Source organism: Euleptes europaea, chromosome 19 (assembly GCF_029931775.1).
Source record: "Euleptes europaea isolate rEulEur1 chromosome 19, rEulEur1.hap1, whole genome shotgun sequence".
In the NCBI taxonomy this organism is placed as follows: domain Eukaryota; kingdom Metazoa; phylum Chordata; class Lepidosauria; order Squamata; family Sphaerodactylidae; genus Euleptes; species Euleptes europaea.
Window position 1 is genome coordinate 31,750,371 of NC_079330.1, and position 18,074 is coordinate 31,768,444.

The 18,074-nt window shown below is 46.7% G+C and overlaps 1 protein-coding gene across 1 annotated transcript in view; it reads left to right on the plus strand.

The window, feature by feature from the left end:
- The window catches only part of USP32 (ubiquitin specific peptidase 32), a 249,919-nt gene that overhangs the window by 112,471 nt on the left and 119,374 nt on the right, over positions 1–18,074 (plus strand). Inside the window, exons 3-4 of the mRNA XM_056865259.1 lie at positions 3,512–3,617; positions 4,963–5,081. Of these exons, the coding sequence (XP_056721237.1) occupies positions 3,512–3,617; positions 4,963–5,081 (225 nt within the window). The remainder of the gene's footprint in view (positions 1–3,511; positions 3,618–4,962; positions 5,082–18,074) is intronic.

The window sequence follows — 18,074 nt, forward strand, 5'->3', positions numbered from 1 at the left end:
GCTCCCTAAGATGGAGGGTCAGGCTGGCTTCCAGCAAGCACACACACACTACATTAAAACATAATTTAAAGCAATTTACTACCTGTATAATATAGATTAAAATGATCGTCTAGATTCTACCTACTACTTCAATAAAATTAAGTTGTAATGGCGAGAGCCCATCTTAGATTTCGAGCAGAGGGGCCTACCTAAATAAAGCAAAAGAGGGGGAGAGGGGAAGGAAGTCCAATTTATTGATTTATTGATGGAACTGTTGCTGCCTCAACCATATGCCTGGTGGAACATCTCCATCTCAAAGGCCCTGCGGAACTGTGATAAATCCCGCAGGGCCCAGGTCTCACTACACAGAGCATTTAGTAATGTTCCCTCAGCTAAAATGGCGGGTAAGGCATCTCGTCTGCCCTAAAAGGTTTTCATTGGATCTTAGCTTCTTTCTGGCATCAATCCCAAGTAGTGGTTAACCTATAAAGCTCTAAAAGGGCGTGGAACCCACACATCCGAGGGACCACCTGCTCCCATGTCACCTGGCACATTCCCCCTGGATCTCCTTTGGAGGCCCTGCTCCAGTTGCTTCCACCTTTAGGGTCTCCCTCATGAGAGTCCCGCACCTATATTCTACACCAGTCCCTATTTCTGACACGAATGTTTGGTTCTGTTCTCTTGGGCCTTTGGCTGTATTCTTGTTATGAGATTCTTCCTAGCTTTGAATGGTGTTTCTGGGTTTGGTTGTTAAAATAGTTGTTGTAATTGTGTGTGTTTTTATACTGTTTAAATATTGTAACCCGCTCTGGGTGCCCCTGGTAGGAAGTCAGGGAAGAGATGCTTTCAGTCAACTGGCTGCTGCACCGCATGGCTGGGGAATCCATCCCAGCATTCTCTCTGGCATTGCAAGTGATCCCCGGGGGAGGGAGGGGCGAACATCTTGCAGTCGTACCCCTACAGTCGATTATTTACTGTATTTATATAACTAGTAATCCTCTGTAACTGTCATTTAGGTCATCCTTGCATGAGTGCGAGTACTTCTGCTCATGGGTCCACAGAATTGTGCACAGGCTGTGTGGATGGTTGTTGGCCTTTCATGCCTGGCGCTCGTGGCAGTTAAAGGATGGGGAGAATTCCTTGGGTTGTGCGGGGAGGGGCCGTGGCTCAGTGGTAGAGCCTCTGCTTGGCATGCAGAAGGTCCCAGGTTAAATCCCCAGCATCTCCAGCTAAAGGGATTAGGCAAGTAGGTGATGTGAAAAACCTCTGCCTGAGACCCTGGAGAGCTGCTGCCAGTCTGAGTAGACAATACTGACTTTGATGGGACCAAGGGTCTGATTCAGTATAAGGCAGCTTCATATATATATGGATTGGGTGGCAGTTTGTTATGAGATCTCTTTCCTCTCTCTCTCTCTCTCTCTCGACTGGGTGGCTCACTTCGTAGTTCTTTAATTACATCTTGATCCTGACCTTTGAGGAGCTCAAGGCAGTGCGCACAGGTCTCATCTCCTCTTTTGGACTTTAACAGCAACCCTATGTAGTAGATATTGTCGAAGGCTTTCACGGTCAGAGTTCATTGGTTCTTGTAGGTTATCCGGGCTGTGTAACCGTGGTCTTGGAATTTTCTTTCCTGACGTTTCGCCAGCAACTGTGGCAGGCATCTTCAGAGTAGTAACACTGAAGGACAGTGTCTCTCAGTGTCAAGGGTGTAGGAAGAGTAATATATAGTCAGAAAGGGGTTGGGTTTGAGCTGAGTATTGTCCTGCAAAAGTATTGTCCTGTAAGTATCAAGATAATGTGCTAATGAGGATATGGTATGTTAATATGGAACCATTGTATCCTGAAGAGATCTGTTAATGTGTGTAATCCAAAGCTAATCTGTATGGCTATTGTTGAATGTTGTCTTTGTCAGTCTGGAGGTTTTTCAGGGCAGGAAGCCAAGCCTTATTCATTCTTAAACTCTCCTCTTTTCTGTTAAAGTTGTGCTGATGTTTATGAATTTCAATGGCTTCTCTGTGCAATCTGACAAAATAGTTGGTAGAATTGTCCAGTCTTTCAGTGTCTTGGAATAAGACCCTGTGTCCTGTTTGTGTCAGTAGCTGATTTCTCAGGTTGGCCAAGTCTGCAGTATCTTTCATGTTCTTTTATCCTTGTTTGTATGCTGCGTTTTGTGGTCCCGATGTAAACTTCTCCACAGCTGCAAGGTATACGATATACTCCTGCAGAGGTGAGGGGGTCTCTTTTGTCTTTTGCTGATCGTAGCATTTGTTGTATTTTCTTGGTGGGTTACAGGACAATACTTTTGCAGGACAATACTCAGCTCAAACCCAACCCCTTTCTGACTATATATTACTCTTCCTACACCCTTGACACTGAGAGACACTGTCCTTCAGTGTTACTACTCTGAAGATGCCTGCCACAGTTGCTGGCGAAACGTCAGGAAAGAAAATTCCAAGACCACGGTTACACAGCCCGGATAACCTACAAGAACCTATGTAGTAGGTTAGGTGTTGACACAGCAGGTGGCCCGGGGTTACTCTGTGAGGTTTGAGGCTGAGTGGGAATTTGAACCTGGGGTTCCCTGCTTCTAATCTCCCCACTGCATCACACCTGCTTATGGCTGTGCATCATCCACAGAGGCATAACATCCAAATAGCAAGATGTCATAGTTCCACTGTACACTGCATTGGTCAGGCTGCACCTGGAGTATTGTTTGCAGTTCTGGAGGCCTCACTTCAAAAAGGATGTGGACAGAATTGAGAGGGTGCAGAAGAGAGTGATGAGGATGATCAGGGGCCTGGAGACCAAGCCTTATGAGGAAAGCCTGAGGGAGCTGGGCATGTTTAGTCTGGAGAAGAGGAGGTTGAGGGGGGACATGATCGCTCTCTTTAAATATTTGAAGGGCTGCCACTTAGAGGAGGGCAGCTGTTCCTTTTGGCAGCAGAGATAGGACTCGCAATAATGGGGCTAAATTGCGGGCGGAAAGGTACCAGCTGGATACTAGGAAACATTTTTTTATAGTAAGAGTTGTTTGTTAGTAGAACCAGCTAACTAGGGAGGTGGTGAGCTCCCCCTCACTGGCAGTCTTTAAGCAGAGGCTGGACAAGCACTTGTCAGGGATGCTCTAGGCTGATCCTGCATTAAGCAGGGGGTTGGACTAGATGGGCTGTATGGCCCCTTCCAACTCTATGATTCTGTGTCACTTGTAAGTTGGCATCAGGAAAAGTTTTCTTGTTGGATTTAGCCTCATATGTATTCAGAATATTTCATGGACAGAGACAGCAGACCTTTGCATGACAGATGCCAGAGCATGCAGGAACATCTGTGCATCACCTCAACACTCTTCTTGTGAGCATCTGTCTGGCTTCTGGTGGACCACTGGTCTCACAGGGTCTTGATCTGATCTGCTGGATCAGTTCTTATGATGTTTATCATCCAGGGGGACTGTAACTGACACGTGCAACACCTCTGGAATCCTCCAACAGCACTGAACTGCACACATTAACCTTTCTCCTCTGTCTTTTCCTTCCAGGTCATATACTGTTCTTTCGGCGGCACATCCAAAGGACTACATTTCAATAACCTGATTGTGGGCCTGGTCCTCCTGACAAGGGGTCGAGATGAAGAGAAGGCAAAATGTAAGTAGCGTTGAGAAGGAGTGGATAATGCGTTCAGCAGAAAACGCAAAAAGATTTCTGTACTGTGATGACTTGACATGTAACCTCAAGCCCTGTTCCTTTGGCCTCTGGGCTCTCTCAGGGAATCCTAGATTTTACTTAAGATGAACATTCTCGTGAATCATGTCTGCTTGCCAGTTCCACTTTAAGTTGAATGTAAATTCCAGATTCTGAGTGGATTCCTTAATTTTTATACTTTCATGGAAGATACTTGGTAGCCTGAATTGAAAGTCTGAGCATCATGGGTTTGAGTACAGCAGATCTGTGCTACTAACAATAGATCTTTTCACTGGCATCAGCGGAAGTCTCCTTGCACCAGAGGAGAGCATTGTCATCAGTGGAACAAATCTGTGGGAACCAATCCCATTTTCTCTGGTAGGTTTTTGTTTGTTTCAGATTCAGCTACCTAAATCCTCTTGGTTGCAAAAGTCTAGTGAATGGGTGTGAGTTCTGACACCTCCCCATGCTTGCTAGGATGTCAAGGGATGTTTTGCACAGGCACTCAAAGGCCAGGGTGTGCAGTTCTTTTCCTTTACTACAATCCAAGATCAGCCACAAGGAATGCAACGGGGAGCTGCAGCAGGGTATACGCCAATGAGGAAAGGCGACATAAAAATATTTTAATAATATGGGTTGAGTATCCCTTATCCAAAAATCCAATATACAAAATGATCCAAAATCCAAAACTTTTCGAATGCCCACAAAGGGTGTGTGCCTGCCAGCTGCACCAACAGCAGGTTCCCCATGATGTCTCATATGCACAAAATTATTTAAAATATTGTATAAAATTACCCTCAGGCTATGGGCATAAGGTGTATATAAAACATAAATTAATTTTGTGTTTAGACTAGGGTCCCATCCCCAAGATATCTCATTATGTATATACAAATATTCAAAAAAAAAAAAAAAATCAAAATTCAAAAACACTTCTGGTCCTAAACATTTTGGAACCTGCAATAAGGGTAAAGATTAGTGTGTGTGTGGGGGTGGGGGGGAGTTATCTGATGGATTCTCAAACTTTTAATCCTCCACTCTTCCTTTTTGCTACTTTATAATGTGTGTGCTCACCCACAGTAAAAGGGTTGTTCTCTGAGTGTGTGTGTGAGAGAAATCTATCACTTTTGGTATAGTCACATTGGAGATGAAACACTGCATAGCTAAGATCTGAGGGATGTAAATGACCTCAGTGTAGGGAGTACTCATACTCAAGAAAGCAGTTCTAAGGAGATGTTCACCTTAGCATCAGCTCCTAAGTTGTGCTAAAGTGCAGTTTGACTGGTTTAACTTTTCCTGTGCTTTCCCCTAGACATCTTCAGCCTCTTTGCGAATGAATCTGGCAGCTATGTTGTCCGTGAAGAGATGGAGAGGATGCTCCAGGTGGTCGATGGAAAAGTCCCGGAAACTGTCAAGAAATGCTTCTCAGAGGTATTTCCTAAGGTTTTGTGAAATAAAAGAGAAATAGTTTAAACTCCATTTACTGCCTAGCCAGTCTTTAAAAGTAATTGCTGGGGCTTTGCTTAATAATGTACATAAAAACTTGAGACGCTTCACATATTGCTATAGAATGCCATAGTCCCTATTTATTCCTGTATTGTCAAAACTAGGACCAAAGTTTAACCTGTATTTAAACTGAAAATGAATGGACAGAGAATTTTGTGTACTGCTAATGTTATGTCTCTGGGTTTATGCCAATTAAGGTTGATTGATTGATTGATTGGTATAAATGTCGCAGTGATCTTACTTGGCAGTCACTGACCACATAACATCAGTCATATTTTTGCAGGCATGAGAGTTGGAGATTTGTTCTGTTTAAAATCAAAAGCTGAGATTCCCGTTCATTCTTCTACCTTGCTTTCAGTTATCCCTTGGGTGTTTCATTTTATAAAATGCTGAGCCCTTGGCTATGTGACTTTCACGTAGGCGTTAATTCATATAGCACCTAGCACAATATTAGGCACTTTATAAATAGCAGCTACAGTCTGCTTGTTAGCTTCAGGAGGGAGAAGTCAGTTTCCCCCCCCCCCCCAAGTTGGGCGGTGTGATTAGTAGCCATGTAGTGCCTGAGCGAGAGAAATGAATTTCCAACAAAACAAAGACTGGGAGCGTTTGAACTCCAGCCCTGCCAAGAGGTAAGCCATTCAGTAGACAAATGCCTTTGAAATCATAGCGCTTGAGAACGTCAATAAAAGTAATATCCAAGCACCATTAATTCCACACTCAGCCAGAAAGCACTTTATTTACCAAAGGTTCCGCATGCAGCACACTTAACTTCATAAGCCTAGCATGCAGTTCTCCAGCTTAATCAATTCAGGCAGGCAGGTGGCTGATAACAAATGGTTGAATTTTAAGGAGAGCTGTGGGTGTTTCTTATGTGTCTGCAACTCTCCCACCAAGTGCAACTCTCCCACCTAGTTTAGAATTCGGCGCTCAGCTTTTGGGGTTTTAAAAAAGAGGGTTCTAGTTCTCATGGAAATGTATGGGGTTAGGTCCCATGGAGCCCTTCCCTTGATGGACATGTCCACTCCCCTCTTAAAGCTTTCCAAGTTGGCAGCCATCACCACATCCCGGGGCAGGAAGTTCCACAGTTTCACTATGTGTTGTGTGAAGAAATACTGTATCACCAGCAAGGGATTGTTTCATAGCGGAGCTTTGCACGGAAGGTACAGCATTGTATCCTGACTTGGTTTTCCACTAGCAGGGAGGATAGGGGCCCACTAACTGCTATCTCCACAGCAGGACTTTTGCTGTCCCCGTTGCTCTCTTCTTTTCCCAGCCTACTGACACCCCCTTCCTGCCGGGGAACCTGACAAAGTCAGAACGGCCCCCAAACATCTCACTGCAGCTGACTGTAGATCATGTGTGTGTTAAGTGCCATCAAGTTGCTTCCGACTCATGGCGATTCTATGAATCAGTGTCCTCCAAAGTGTCCTATCATTCTCCTACTGAGGCTCCAGCGTCTTGATTTGTGGGTTATTTCCTTCCATCATCGGGTAGGCAGGACCAATTCTTTTGACTTCCTGTCTCCCCCTGGTGGGTAATAGCCTGCAAAACCTCAGTTCCGTCCTGCCTCAGAAGGGTACGCAGGTCGTAAGCACAGCTCTGTGCTTGCTCAGCTTAAGTTAGCCTTTCAGGTTTTCTACCGTAGCTCCTTATCGATTTGTGTTTTTTGTCTGTTTGTTTGTAATATCCTACTGTTTGGGTGTTCCCTCCCTCCCTCCCTCCCTCCCTCATTGCCGTCCCTCGTTTCCCTTGTGAGATTGAGTGAATAGGAGCCCCGGTGTTAATCCCGGAGACTCCTATGGCAAACGCCTCAGAGGAGAGGGAGGATGGCCTCCTCTCAGTCTCGGACTACCAGCTGGTCCAGCCTACTCCGAAGAAGTCCGAGACGCCCACTCCCAATGCCCACAATGTTGGTGCCTTAGGGGGCAGGGATTTGGAAGGCTCAGCGCAGAGTGCGGATGATGCGCCTAAAAAAAAAAAGCGCGAAAAGCCGCGGCGGCTCTTTGAAAAGTCACAACGAGCTTACACGTAGGCGTAAAAAGAAAGCGCTGTCACAAAGTGCGGGGGCATGTCGAGAGCCGGGAAAAAAGGATCCCGTCTACTCGCTGCATGCCGACGGCGAAGAAGGCACAACTCCCACGGTTTTCCTGACAGCGACTCCGGGCTTTCCATTTGGAATCGGTAATGTTCAGCCACTGGTCCCGGGGGCAGGTGGCCATTTTCCCTCCTCCTTCCCGACGACAGGAGTACAGGCTTCTACTGCCTTTCCAAAGGGGGGCGCCCATTTTCCTGCCTTTTATTTGCCAGTGCCAGCACAACCCCCACCATTTCCTTCAATGACGGGGGGGGGGGCAATTCTCTCCCTCTGCTCCTAGGGCAGCTGCCCCGGTGCTTACCAGGGAGGAGGCAGATGAGTGGATTAATATAGCCTTGCAAAGACAGTGGCAGGCTTTTCATGCATACTTAATGAGAATTCCCCCTCAGGGACCGGTTGAGTCAGCAACTTCCTCGTCTACCAGATCCCATTCCGTTGAGAGTGGGCAGGTTACAGGCCCTGGGGGAGGTCCTTCTACCAGTTCACAATGGCCTACCAAGGCAGCACTAAAACAATCTACTGATCTTAATATTGCTGGCACTAGCTCCCACACTTCCTCCCTCAATACTGATGTGTTTGACTCCGTGGACGAGTCAGCCCCTGTGGAGGAGTCACAGAGCCGCCTATTCAGTGGGGAGGATTATCAGGCCCTCCTGGCAAAGGCTATATTAGCTTTGGACCTAAATGAAGAGGCCTCCTCTACAGAGGACTCTAATTCTAAACTGAAACAGGAAGTGCCTGAATGCTTTCCTAGAAAGCAGCCATGTCACAATTCAGTACCATTCCCAGAGTTTTTTCTCAGAGCCATTCAAGAGGAGTGGACCAGTCCTGCGTCCAATAAGCAGACGCCTCAGTCCATCAAAACACTATACACCCTCGCTCCTTTTGAAAGTACCTCTTGTGGATGCACCAGTGGTGGATTTGCAGTCCCCTGGCCTTGCGCCTGAGGACGGCATGGGATCCCTGAGGGATCAATTGGATCGAAAGGCTGAGTCTTTAAGCAGAAGGGCCCACGAGAACGCAGCATTAGCTATACAGGCCAATGCTACTACATCAATATTTGCAAGAGCCTCCTTCCTTTGGGTAAAGAAGCTCATCCAGTTGATTCCTTCAGAACATCATAGAATAGTGGGAGGATTAGAAAGGGTCCAGGACGCCATCACCCTAATAGCCTCTCTGGACTCCATGTCCTTTACAGCACGATCCATGGCATCGGTAACCTCCATAAGAAGGGCACTGTAGCTCAGAGCCTGGCCAGCGGAATTTAAGGCAAAAACAAACTTAATGGCCTACCCCATTCAGGAAGGGCGCCTGTTTAGAGAGAAATTAGATAAAATATTAGTGGAGACGAAGGATAAAAAGCAGGCCTTGCCTAAACAATTTAAAAAGGAACCACGAGTCCCTGGTTTCCAATCCTTTCGTGCCCCACGAGCAACAAACAGGTATCGTTCTGACTTCAGAAGGGGATTGTGGAACGCTTCACGACCCTTCTGTAGGGGGGGCAAGTTCACCAGACCTCAGAACCAACCACCCCGGTCGGACAGAGGTGACAAATTCCCAAAGAATAATCCCCAGTGACTCCCATCTGTCTCCAGTGGGGGCAGATTTTCTTTTCTTCAGTGCCAGGTGGACCACCTCACAACCAGACCACTGGGTCTCTCAGATCATATCCAGGGGTTACCTCCTGGAATTCACATCTCTACCAAGGGATCACTTCTTAAGATCTCCCATGCCACACAGGGCAGAGAAACATTCCAGAACATTAAAGGCCATTCAACATCTATTGTCTATTAGGGCCATAGAACAGGTCCCTGCCCTCGAAAGGGGCCTCCATATTTTTTACAGTCCCCAAAAAGAACGGGAACTGGCGAGCCATCCTTAACTTACAATATCTAAACAGGCGGATGGCTCGAAGGCACTTTGTATGGAAACGGTGAGGTCAGTAGTGGATTCACTGCTCCCAGGCACCTTTATGATGGCAGTGGACCTGACAGAGGCGTACCTACACATACCTATACACCCTTCACACAGACGCTTCCTCAGGTTCACCTATGGACAAGACCATTTTCAATTTCGGGCCCTCCCCTTTGGGTTGACATCCAAGACCCTAGTGACAATCATTGCCACTCTCAGACAGGAGGGCGTCCAGGTACACCCGTACCTGGGCGATATCCTGATCTGTGTTCAATCAGAACACCAGTCCATACATCACACAGCAAGGGTGGTTCACGTTCTTCAGGAACATGGATTCTTATTCAATTTTCTAAAGAGCTCTCTCATACCCTCTCAGTCAATGTTACACCTAGGGGTCAGAATAGATTCCTCTCTCAATGCCCTATCACTGCCCCAGGAACGCGTTCAGAAACTAATCAATGTCTTTTCATCCTTAGCCAGAACAAGGAAAGCGGGGGCCATGTCCCTAGCGAAGTTGCTGGGATTAATGATGGCCTGTATAGCGGTCGTTCCCTGGGCCAGATTCCACTCCAGGGCTCTGCAGTGGCTGATTTGACCGTACCAGAGGGACGTTGCAAAGAAGAGGAACAGATCTATTTCCCTATCCTCAGAGACTCGGAGGAGTCTTCGATGATGGACTGATCGAAGGAACCTGGTCAGGCACACCTTCTATATACACGGGGAGCCCACACAAGTGATCACAGACACCAGTCCGGAGGGTTGGGGAGCCACCTTTGGCCACCAACTCTACCCAGGGACGATGGTCCACAGAGGAGACATCATTACATATCAATGTCCTGGAACTGAGGGCGGTATGGCTTGCCCTCCGAGCCTTCGCCCCACTCCTCAGGGGGTTGCATGTCCTGATAAGAATGGACAATATAGTAACCAAGGCTTACATAAAGGGTGGGGGGTCCCGATCCTCTGCTCTGCATCGGGAAGCGGTGCAGATTTTTACCTGGGCCCAGTCAAACCTTCAGTTGATTCAGCCAGAACATATCAAGGGAGCTCTGAATGTGCAGGCGGACCATCTAAGCCGCCAGTTGGCAGATGAAGGAGAATGGTACTTAGACCATGCGGCCTTCTCTCAGATTACAACCGTCTTCAGAGCTCCCTTAGTAGACTTGTTCGCCTCCGCAGAAAATTGCAGAGTAGAAAGGGTTTTCTCGAAGGGTTTTACCACCCGGCAGCAGAGGGCATAGACGCCCTTCTGAGTCCTTGGCCCCGGGGACTTCTGTACGCTTTTCCCCCCGCTGTCCATTCTTCCCAAGGTTCTAAGGAAGAATGGGCCGAAGTCATCTTGGTGGCCCCCTGCTGGCCACACTGGCCTTGGTTCGCGGCTCTTCATCAGATGTCATGCCAGGAACCTTGGGCTATTCCAACCCATTGGGGAACATTGCGCCAGGGCCACTGGTGCATTCAGATCCTCACTGGTTCTCCTTGACCGCTTGGCGCTTGAACGGCAATCTCGCCTAGTTAGGGGCTACTCAAAGGAGGTAGTGATCACCATCTTAGTGGCTTGCAGACCCTCCACTTGACTCATATACAATGCGTCGTGGAAAGCATTTGTCCGATGGGCCAGATGGAAGAAGGTAGACCCACTCCGTCCGGGCATTCAGAGGGTACTGATTTTTTCTTTACAGGAAGGTCTACAGCTTAATCTCTTAGCCTCAACCTTAAGGAGACAGATAGCAGCGATGGCCACAGTTATTCCAGAACTGGATAGGGTACCTATTTCCAGGCACCAGCACGTCATCTCCTTTTTTAAAGGGTGTCTCTCAGACTCAACCACCGGTTATACACCGTTTTCCCTCATGGAACCTCAATTTAGTCCTTAAGAGCCCTCACAAAGGCTTCCTTCGAGCCCATATGTACCATAGACATGAAGTTCCTTCAGATGAAGGTCCTTTTCCAGATTGCAATCACGTCTGTGCGACGGGTTTCTGAAATCAGAGCTCTGTCCATTCGTGAAGGTTTATGTACCTTCTATAAGGACAAAGTGGTTCTGATACCAGACCCTATCTTTACTCGAAAGATAAGTTCTCCCTTTCACAGGTCGCAGGAAATCAACCTACCTTCCTTTTTTCCTAAGCCTTCAGGATCAAAGGAACAGGCCTGGCTTACCTTAGATTTACGTAGGGCTCTACGTAGACAGAACCGCTGACATCTGTCAGACTGATTATATGTTTATTGGTATCAGCAATCCCAGTAAGGGCAAAAGGATGTCGGCAGCATCTATTAGTCATACCCTTAGACTCTGCATCATACAGGCATATAAGGGCTAGGGAGTTATAGCACCACAGGGAATAACTGCTCACTCCCTGCGTAGCGCGGCCTCATCAGCGGCCTTCGATAGACAGGCCCCGGTTGAAGAAATTTGCAAAGCCGCTACCGGGGCATCTATTTCTACCTTCGTTAAACATTATAGGGTTAACACGTGGGCATCGGCTCAAGCGGCCTTTGGCCGTAGAGTTCTTCAGCACGTGGTGGAATAGGGTGCTCTACCCACCCAGTTGGGAGCTCTTGGAGGTCCCACAAATCAAGACGCTGGAGCCTCAGTAGGAGAATGGAGCATTGTTTACTCACCGTGAATGCTCCTTCTCTCCTGAGGCGAAGGCGTCTTGCCCACCCGGCACAGGTTAGAATTCTTAGTTAAGGCGGAAACGTTAAGGTCAAGGTTCTGGAAAAATTTTCGAGTTAGGTTCCTGAGATGACCGTTTTCAACCAGTTCAGTCCTCCTTGGTCTTATTACTGTGGTTGTTGTCGTCAATTATGTTTACATGTTTTTTATCAAGGAGCTTCATTCCTGTTGATAGCTAGGCAAGACTGTAACTGAGGTTTTGCAGGCTATTTCCCACCAGGGGGAGACAGGAAGTCAAAAGAATTGGTCCTGCCTACCCGATGATGGAAGGAAATAACTCACAAATCAAGACGCCTTCGCCTCAGGAGAGAAGGAGCATTCACGGTGAGTAAACAATGCTCCATTCACAGCCTTGCTCAGGTCTTGCAAACCGAGGACTGTGGTTTCCTTGATTGAGTCAATCCATCTCATGCTGGGTCTTCCTTTTTTCCTGCTGCCTTCAGCTTTTCCTAGCGTTATTGTCTTTTCCACAACATTCAGAAACCAGTGGGAGAACATTTTAACATTCCAGGACATTCAGTTGCTGATTTAAGAGTAGTGGTTCTCTTACAAAGGGATTTCAAAGGGAGATTAGAAACAGAGATTGCAGAATTGCAACTCCTAATGAAGCTCAAGAAAATGCATTCTCCTGGATTTAATAGAGACCTAGGATTCCTGTCTCATTACCAATGCTAATTTCTCCACGCCTACTATCCCTCTGGAGCCCCATGACGCAGAGTGGTAAGCTGCAGTACTGCAGTCCAAGCTCTGCTCATGACCTGAGTTCGATCCCAGCGGAAGTCGGTTTCAGGTAGCCGGCTCAAGGTTGGCTCAGCCTTCCATCCTTCTGAGGTCAGTAAAATTAGTACCCAGCTTGCTGGGGATAAAGGGAAGATGACTGGGGAAGGCACTGGCAAACCACCCCATAAAACAAAGTCTGCCTAGTAAATGTCACCCCATGGGTCAGGAATGACCCGGTGCTTGCACAGGGGACCTTTACCTTTTTACTATCCCTCTGCATATCACACCTAATCCAATCATACCTGCTAATGTCATTTACTTGCTTTTGACATTTACATTGCCATTGTGTGTCTAATTCACTCATCTCTACTTACGGATAGATGGAATCACATTCTAGCTGTATCTGAAGAAGTGAGCCGTGGCTCACGAAAGCTCATACCCTGCCAGAAATTTTGTTGTCTTTAAGGTGATACTGGAATCTTGCTCTTTTCTACTGTCTTTTCCAGTGACGCTTGTCTTCTCATAATGTGACCAAAGTATGAAAGACCCAGTTTGGTCATTTTGGATCATACAAAAGGCTTAATTGAAAACCAGGTTCTGTATAGCTGATAAACAGAATCCTTCTTCTTAACTCCTCAGTCAGGGCTTCCCACCAGATGTTGACAGCGGTTAACCCATCTTTGACTTCTGTGCCTGGCTTCTTCCATTCTGCCCTCCATTCTTGCTACTTTGGAGAAATCCTTGAGGAAGGTATTTGCATTTTGGAAGTCAGAGGCATCGTGCCAAAAGCAAGCTGTGCTAGTGTTGTCTAATTGTGCACGGCGTGGGAGGCTGAATCGATTGTCAGGATTTTTGTGTAGCATTTGGGTTCCTGTCAGGCAGAGAACACGGGAGCCCCGGCTGCGCATCTTAATGAAAAAGCAGGCTAGAAATGTCAGCCCTGCTCAGTTTCAGCAAGAATCCCGGAGGAGGCGAAGGAGTGCCTCTTTAATGTATGCAGCCCTAGTCTTCGGTCCTACAGAAATATCCCACGTGAACCTTCTTTTGAAATGAAAATGGACTGCAGTAACCTTCTTCGCTGGATTTCCACAGCCTCTTAATCTCAGGAGAAAGTTTCTGCCACCAGCTGTGGATGGCAGGGAAATTTTATGTTCCTGTTGTGTGTCTCCCTTCTGGGGAGGCCAGAAGCAGCTGTACGTTCTGCGTTACTTGTGTGTGTTTGGCAGGAAGGGATTAATCTTTTCCTTCAGAAATATTTTGTTTCGCTCATCTAAGGCAAGGGTTGCTATTCCTCCCCCCCCCCCCACTTTCTTAAACAGAACCATGTGTGATGGCAGATCCCCCCCTTGTGCATGGCCGTATAGTAACTGAGGAGGCTGCTCATTTGTTACTATTTGAGGAGAAATCTCTCCTTGGTACAGGCCCAGCTTGCTGCTGGGAGAAAGTAACGCGTCAGCGGAGGTGCTGATTTGAATGTGGTATTCCCCTAATTCACTTAGATCTGGGGGTGGGGGGTGCCAGAGTGTCTGCACATCTTCTTCTCTTTGTTTGTCTAAGAGACCATATATCCTTGAGTGTCTCTGATGTGTTCATGTAGACTCCTTTACTCTCCCCTCCCTTTTCCTTAGGAATGTAAGCTATACAGAAGCCTGGTATCAACTCCCGTATGGAAAAGTACTTTTGTTTGGTGAGAAGAGCATTGCTTTCTGTATGGTCTTGACCTGGATAGCCCCAGGCTAGCCTAATCTCATCAGAGCTCACAAGCTAAGCAGGGTTGGCCCCGGTTAGTATTTGGATGGGAGACCACCGAGGGATACCAGGGGCATGACGTGGAGGCAGGCAATGGGGTCACAGTTAGGTGTGACTTCATGGCATGCGCTCACACACACACACACACACACACACACACAATTCGATATTGGCTATATGTTAATTTTGATTATTTCTTCACTACTATAACCATGCAGACATCTCTTTGTTCTTGGATGTTGCCCAGGGTTTCAAACTGGTTAACCAATAAATACTTTTTATAGAATAAAGACTTGACTGCATATCTCTTTGGCTAGGACTTTCTTCAGATTGGGTTATAAATTTCTCCGTCAGCTGCTCGTGAACAAACACAGTATAGGCTGGTTCATTCATGACATTCTCTATATGATGGCTGGGCAGGGTTGCCAACCTCCAGGTGGAGCCCAGAGATCTCCCAGAATTGCAAATGATCTCTAGACTACAGAGATCCATTTCCTTGGAGAAAATGGCTGCTTTGGAAGGTGGACTATATGGCAGTATATGCTGCTGAGATCCCTCCCCTCCCCAGGCTCCACCCCAAATCATCAGGAATTTCCCAACCCAGAGTTGGCAGCCCTATGGTTGGGGAAAGTGGGGGCCAAATGTAGACCTGGGGCTTAGTAGTCTTCAGCCTCTGAGTAGCTGCTGTAGCTGAAGCCCTGCGTGGTGCATGCTAGAGATGATCTTGCGAGAATCAGTTTGGGGTAGGGGAGCATGTGTCCGATTAGGACTGGAGAGACCTGGGTTTGCCTTTCTGCTCATTGGAGCCAGTGATTCAGGCTAACCTGGCTCATAGGATTGTTGTAGTAACCAAACGCAGGACAACCCCATATGCTTTTCGTGTGCTCTTGGGTGCAAGAGTCAAATGGTTTTCTGACTCCTAGTAATATAGAACAGGCCAGGCCAGGGTGGATTTGATTTAAATCATGATTTAAATCACTCGTCAGTAAGACTAGATTTTCACAGTTTAAATCACCAGTCAGTAAGACTATATTTAAATCATGGTTTTCTACATAAACAGCACTTCTCATGATGTTGTTTCATTCAGGCTACCGGGCCTTGCATTTCTTTGTTGCAGTGTTTGCATTTTGCACACTTGCCTGCCTTACCCATAGGTAGAGGAACTTCATTGAAATATTCCCAAACTAGGTCTCTTTTACAGCCTGCTGCCATTATAGGCTTTCTCCTCCAGGGAGAGAATAATACGATAAACCTCAGGCTGTACACTCAAAGAACCCAAGACTTGTGAGGAATTCTGCTCAAAAGGTTTCCCTATAATTTCTACTGCTTGTCCCTCCCTCCTCACACCTAGCTCCTTGTGCAGATCTATTCCTCTCCATCTTCTGTTCAGCAAATTTCTTGAAACTTAACACTTAAGAGGTAAAGGGTTGATTCCATGTACATAGATTTGCAATGGAGCAATGGGATTAAGGTCTTTTTCTCAACTCTACATGTTTAATTTAAAACATTTTTGCTGTGAAGAAGAGGCATGTTATCTCTGCAGACACAAATTCACAGTTTTGAGAACTGCAAAACCAAGCATCTGTGATAATATTTTCTAGACAGAAAAATTGCCCAAAATAATTTTACAGAAACCTCTGGAAGAGCATAATATTGTGAATGGATTAATGGAATTCATTTACCAAAAAAGTTAAACATTGCATGAGTATACAGCCTCATGCTACATAATTAAAAACTAATCCTTATTTCATGATGAATAACCTTTGGACTATAATGTATCTAAAATAGAAAAATATCTTTAGATATATTTTTCCTCAAAAAGCATTTTATTTTAAAAATCCTATATTCTTGATTTTTTTAAAAATCGTTGATTTTTATGCACCCCGGCCCAGTCCAGTCCTGGTGGTTCCTGGTTGTGGTGAAACATGCACCATGGGGCTCTTCCTATGCTGATGCTGGGCAGGGGTCTTATGCCTCGATGGGAGACCTCTGTTGGGTTGCCTATGAATATGAATAAAAATATGAATAAAAGCAGAGGCTCTGCAATGCCTGCCAGTTGTGGGGCACCCCCAGCCCCCATTTCCTGACGAGAGCTCTCCAACCTGCCTCTGATGCTTCCTCCCCCCAGCTCTCTCGGCTGGTCCTCTGATGACAAACTTCCCCCTTCAGATCTTGGAGTCCCGGACAAGAGGAGCACCAGTAAGGTTTTGCACAAATGTTTATTAAAAACATTTGTAACCCTGGCCACCAGTTCTTCCCTCCCTCTGCAGAGCCCCTTGGTTGTTCCTGAGGGTCTACTCTCTCTTTCATTGACTGAGTAGGGCAGGCTGGGACAGGAGGATCAGGACTTGGGAGACTCTGGAAAAAGGGGACGTTTTTATCTGGCAAGGGGGAGCTTTGATTCTTGAAAGCTGATACCCCAGAAATCTTGTTGGTCTCTGAAGTGCTACAGGACTCAAATCTTGCTCTTGTATTGCAGACCAACAGGAGAGCCAGGGTGGTGTAGTGGTTAGGAGTGGTGGACTCTAATCTGGAGAACCGGTTTGATTCCCCACGCCACATGAGCAGCAGACTCTAATCTGGTGAACCGGGTTGGTTTCCCCGCTCCTACGCATGAAGCCACCCGGGTGACCTTGGGCTAGTCACAGTTCTCTGAACTCTCTCAGCCCCACCTATCTCACAAGGTGTCTGTTGTGGGGAGGGGAAGGGAAGGGAAGGCAATTGTAAGCTGGTTTGATTCTCCTTAAAAGGTAGAGAAAGTTGGCATATAAAAACCAACTCTTCTTCTACCTACCTGAAATGACCCTGAAAAAGGTTCTGGTACTCGCACACAAAAATTCCCCGACCCTGCCTTTCTCCCAGATAACTGGGTCCCATAACTGGTTAACATCAATAAAAATGGTATAGATGCATAACTTTTCAACAACAAAATTAAAGCAGCTGGCAGAGAAAGAAAAACATTAGTTCTCAGCAAAGCTGCTTTTTACTGATAAAGAGTTTTCAGGCACCGTTTGATCCCTTTGTGCCAAAGGGTTAAAAAAAGTGTGCACAGACCCTCCTGTTGCTGATGGCTGCTTTTTTTGCGGAGGGGGGGGAGTGGGGAGGCAGAGCCTTAATTTGAATAAGTAGCAGACCGTGTGTTTGAAAAGCAAGCTACCTGATCTGCTGGAAAAGTAGATGTGAGGATTTTTTAAATCAGGGGGTCTGCTCTTTGTGTATGCATTATAATGAAGAAGAAGAAGAGTTGGTTTTATGCTTCTATTTTCTCTTTAAGGAGTCTCAAAGCAGCTTACAATCCCCTTCCCCTCTCCACAACAGGTACCTTGTGAGGTAGGTGGGGCTGAGAGAGTTCTGAGGGAACTGTGACTAGCTGAAAGTCACCCAGCAGGCTTCATGTGGAGGAGTGGGGAAGCAAACCTGGTTCTGCAAATTAGTGTTTGGATGGGAGACCCCCAAGGAAGTCTAGGTTTGCTATGCAGAGGTAGGCAATGGCTAGCCATCTCTTGAACATCGCCTGCCTTGAAACCATGTGGGGTCACTGCAACTTGATGGCCCTTTCCATCACCACCAAATTATTCTGCTTCTTCTCCTGAGCACTGCTGCATTCGCCTCCTTGACCTGTCTGCCTGCTCCGACTCTTTCTCTCTTCCTCAAGGCCATTAAGGAGCCCCGTGGTGCAGAGTGTTAAGCTACAGTACTGCAGTCAAAAGCTCTGCTCACGACCTGAGTTCGATCTCGACAGAAGTCGGTTTCAGGTAGC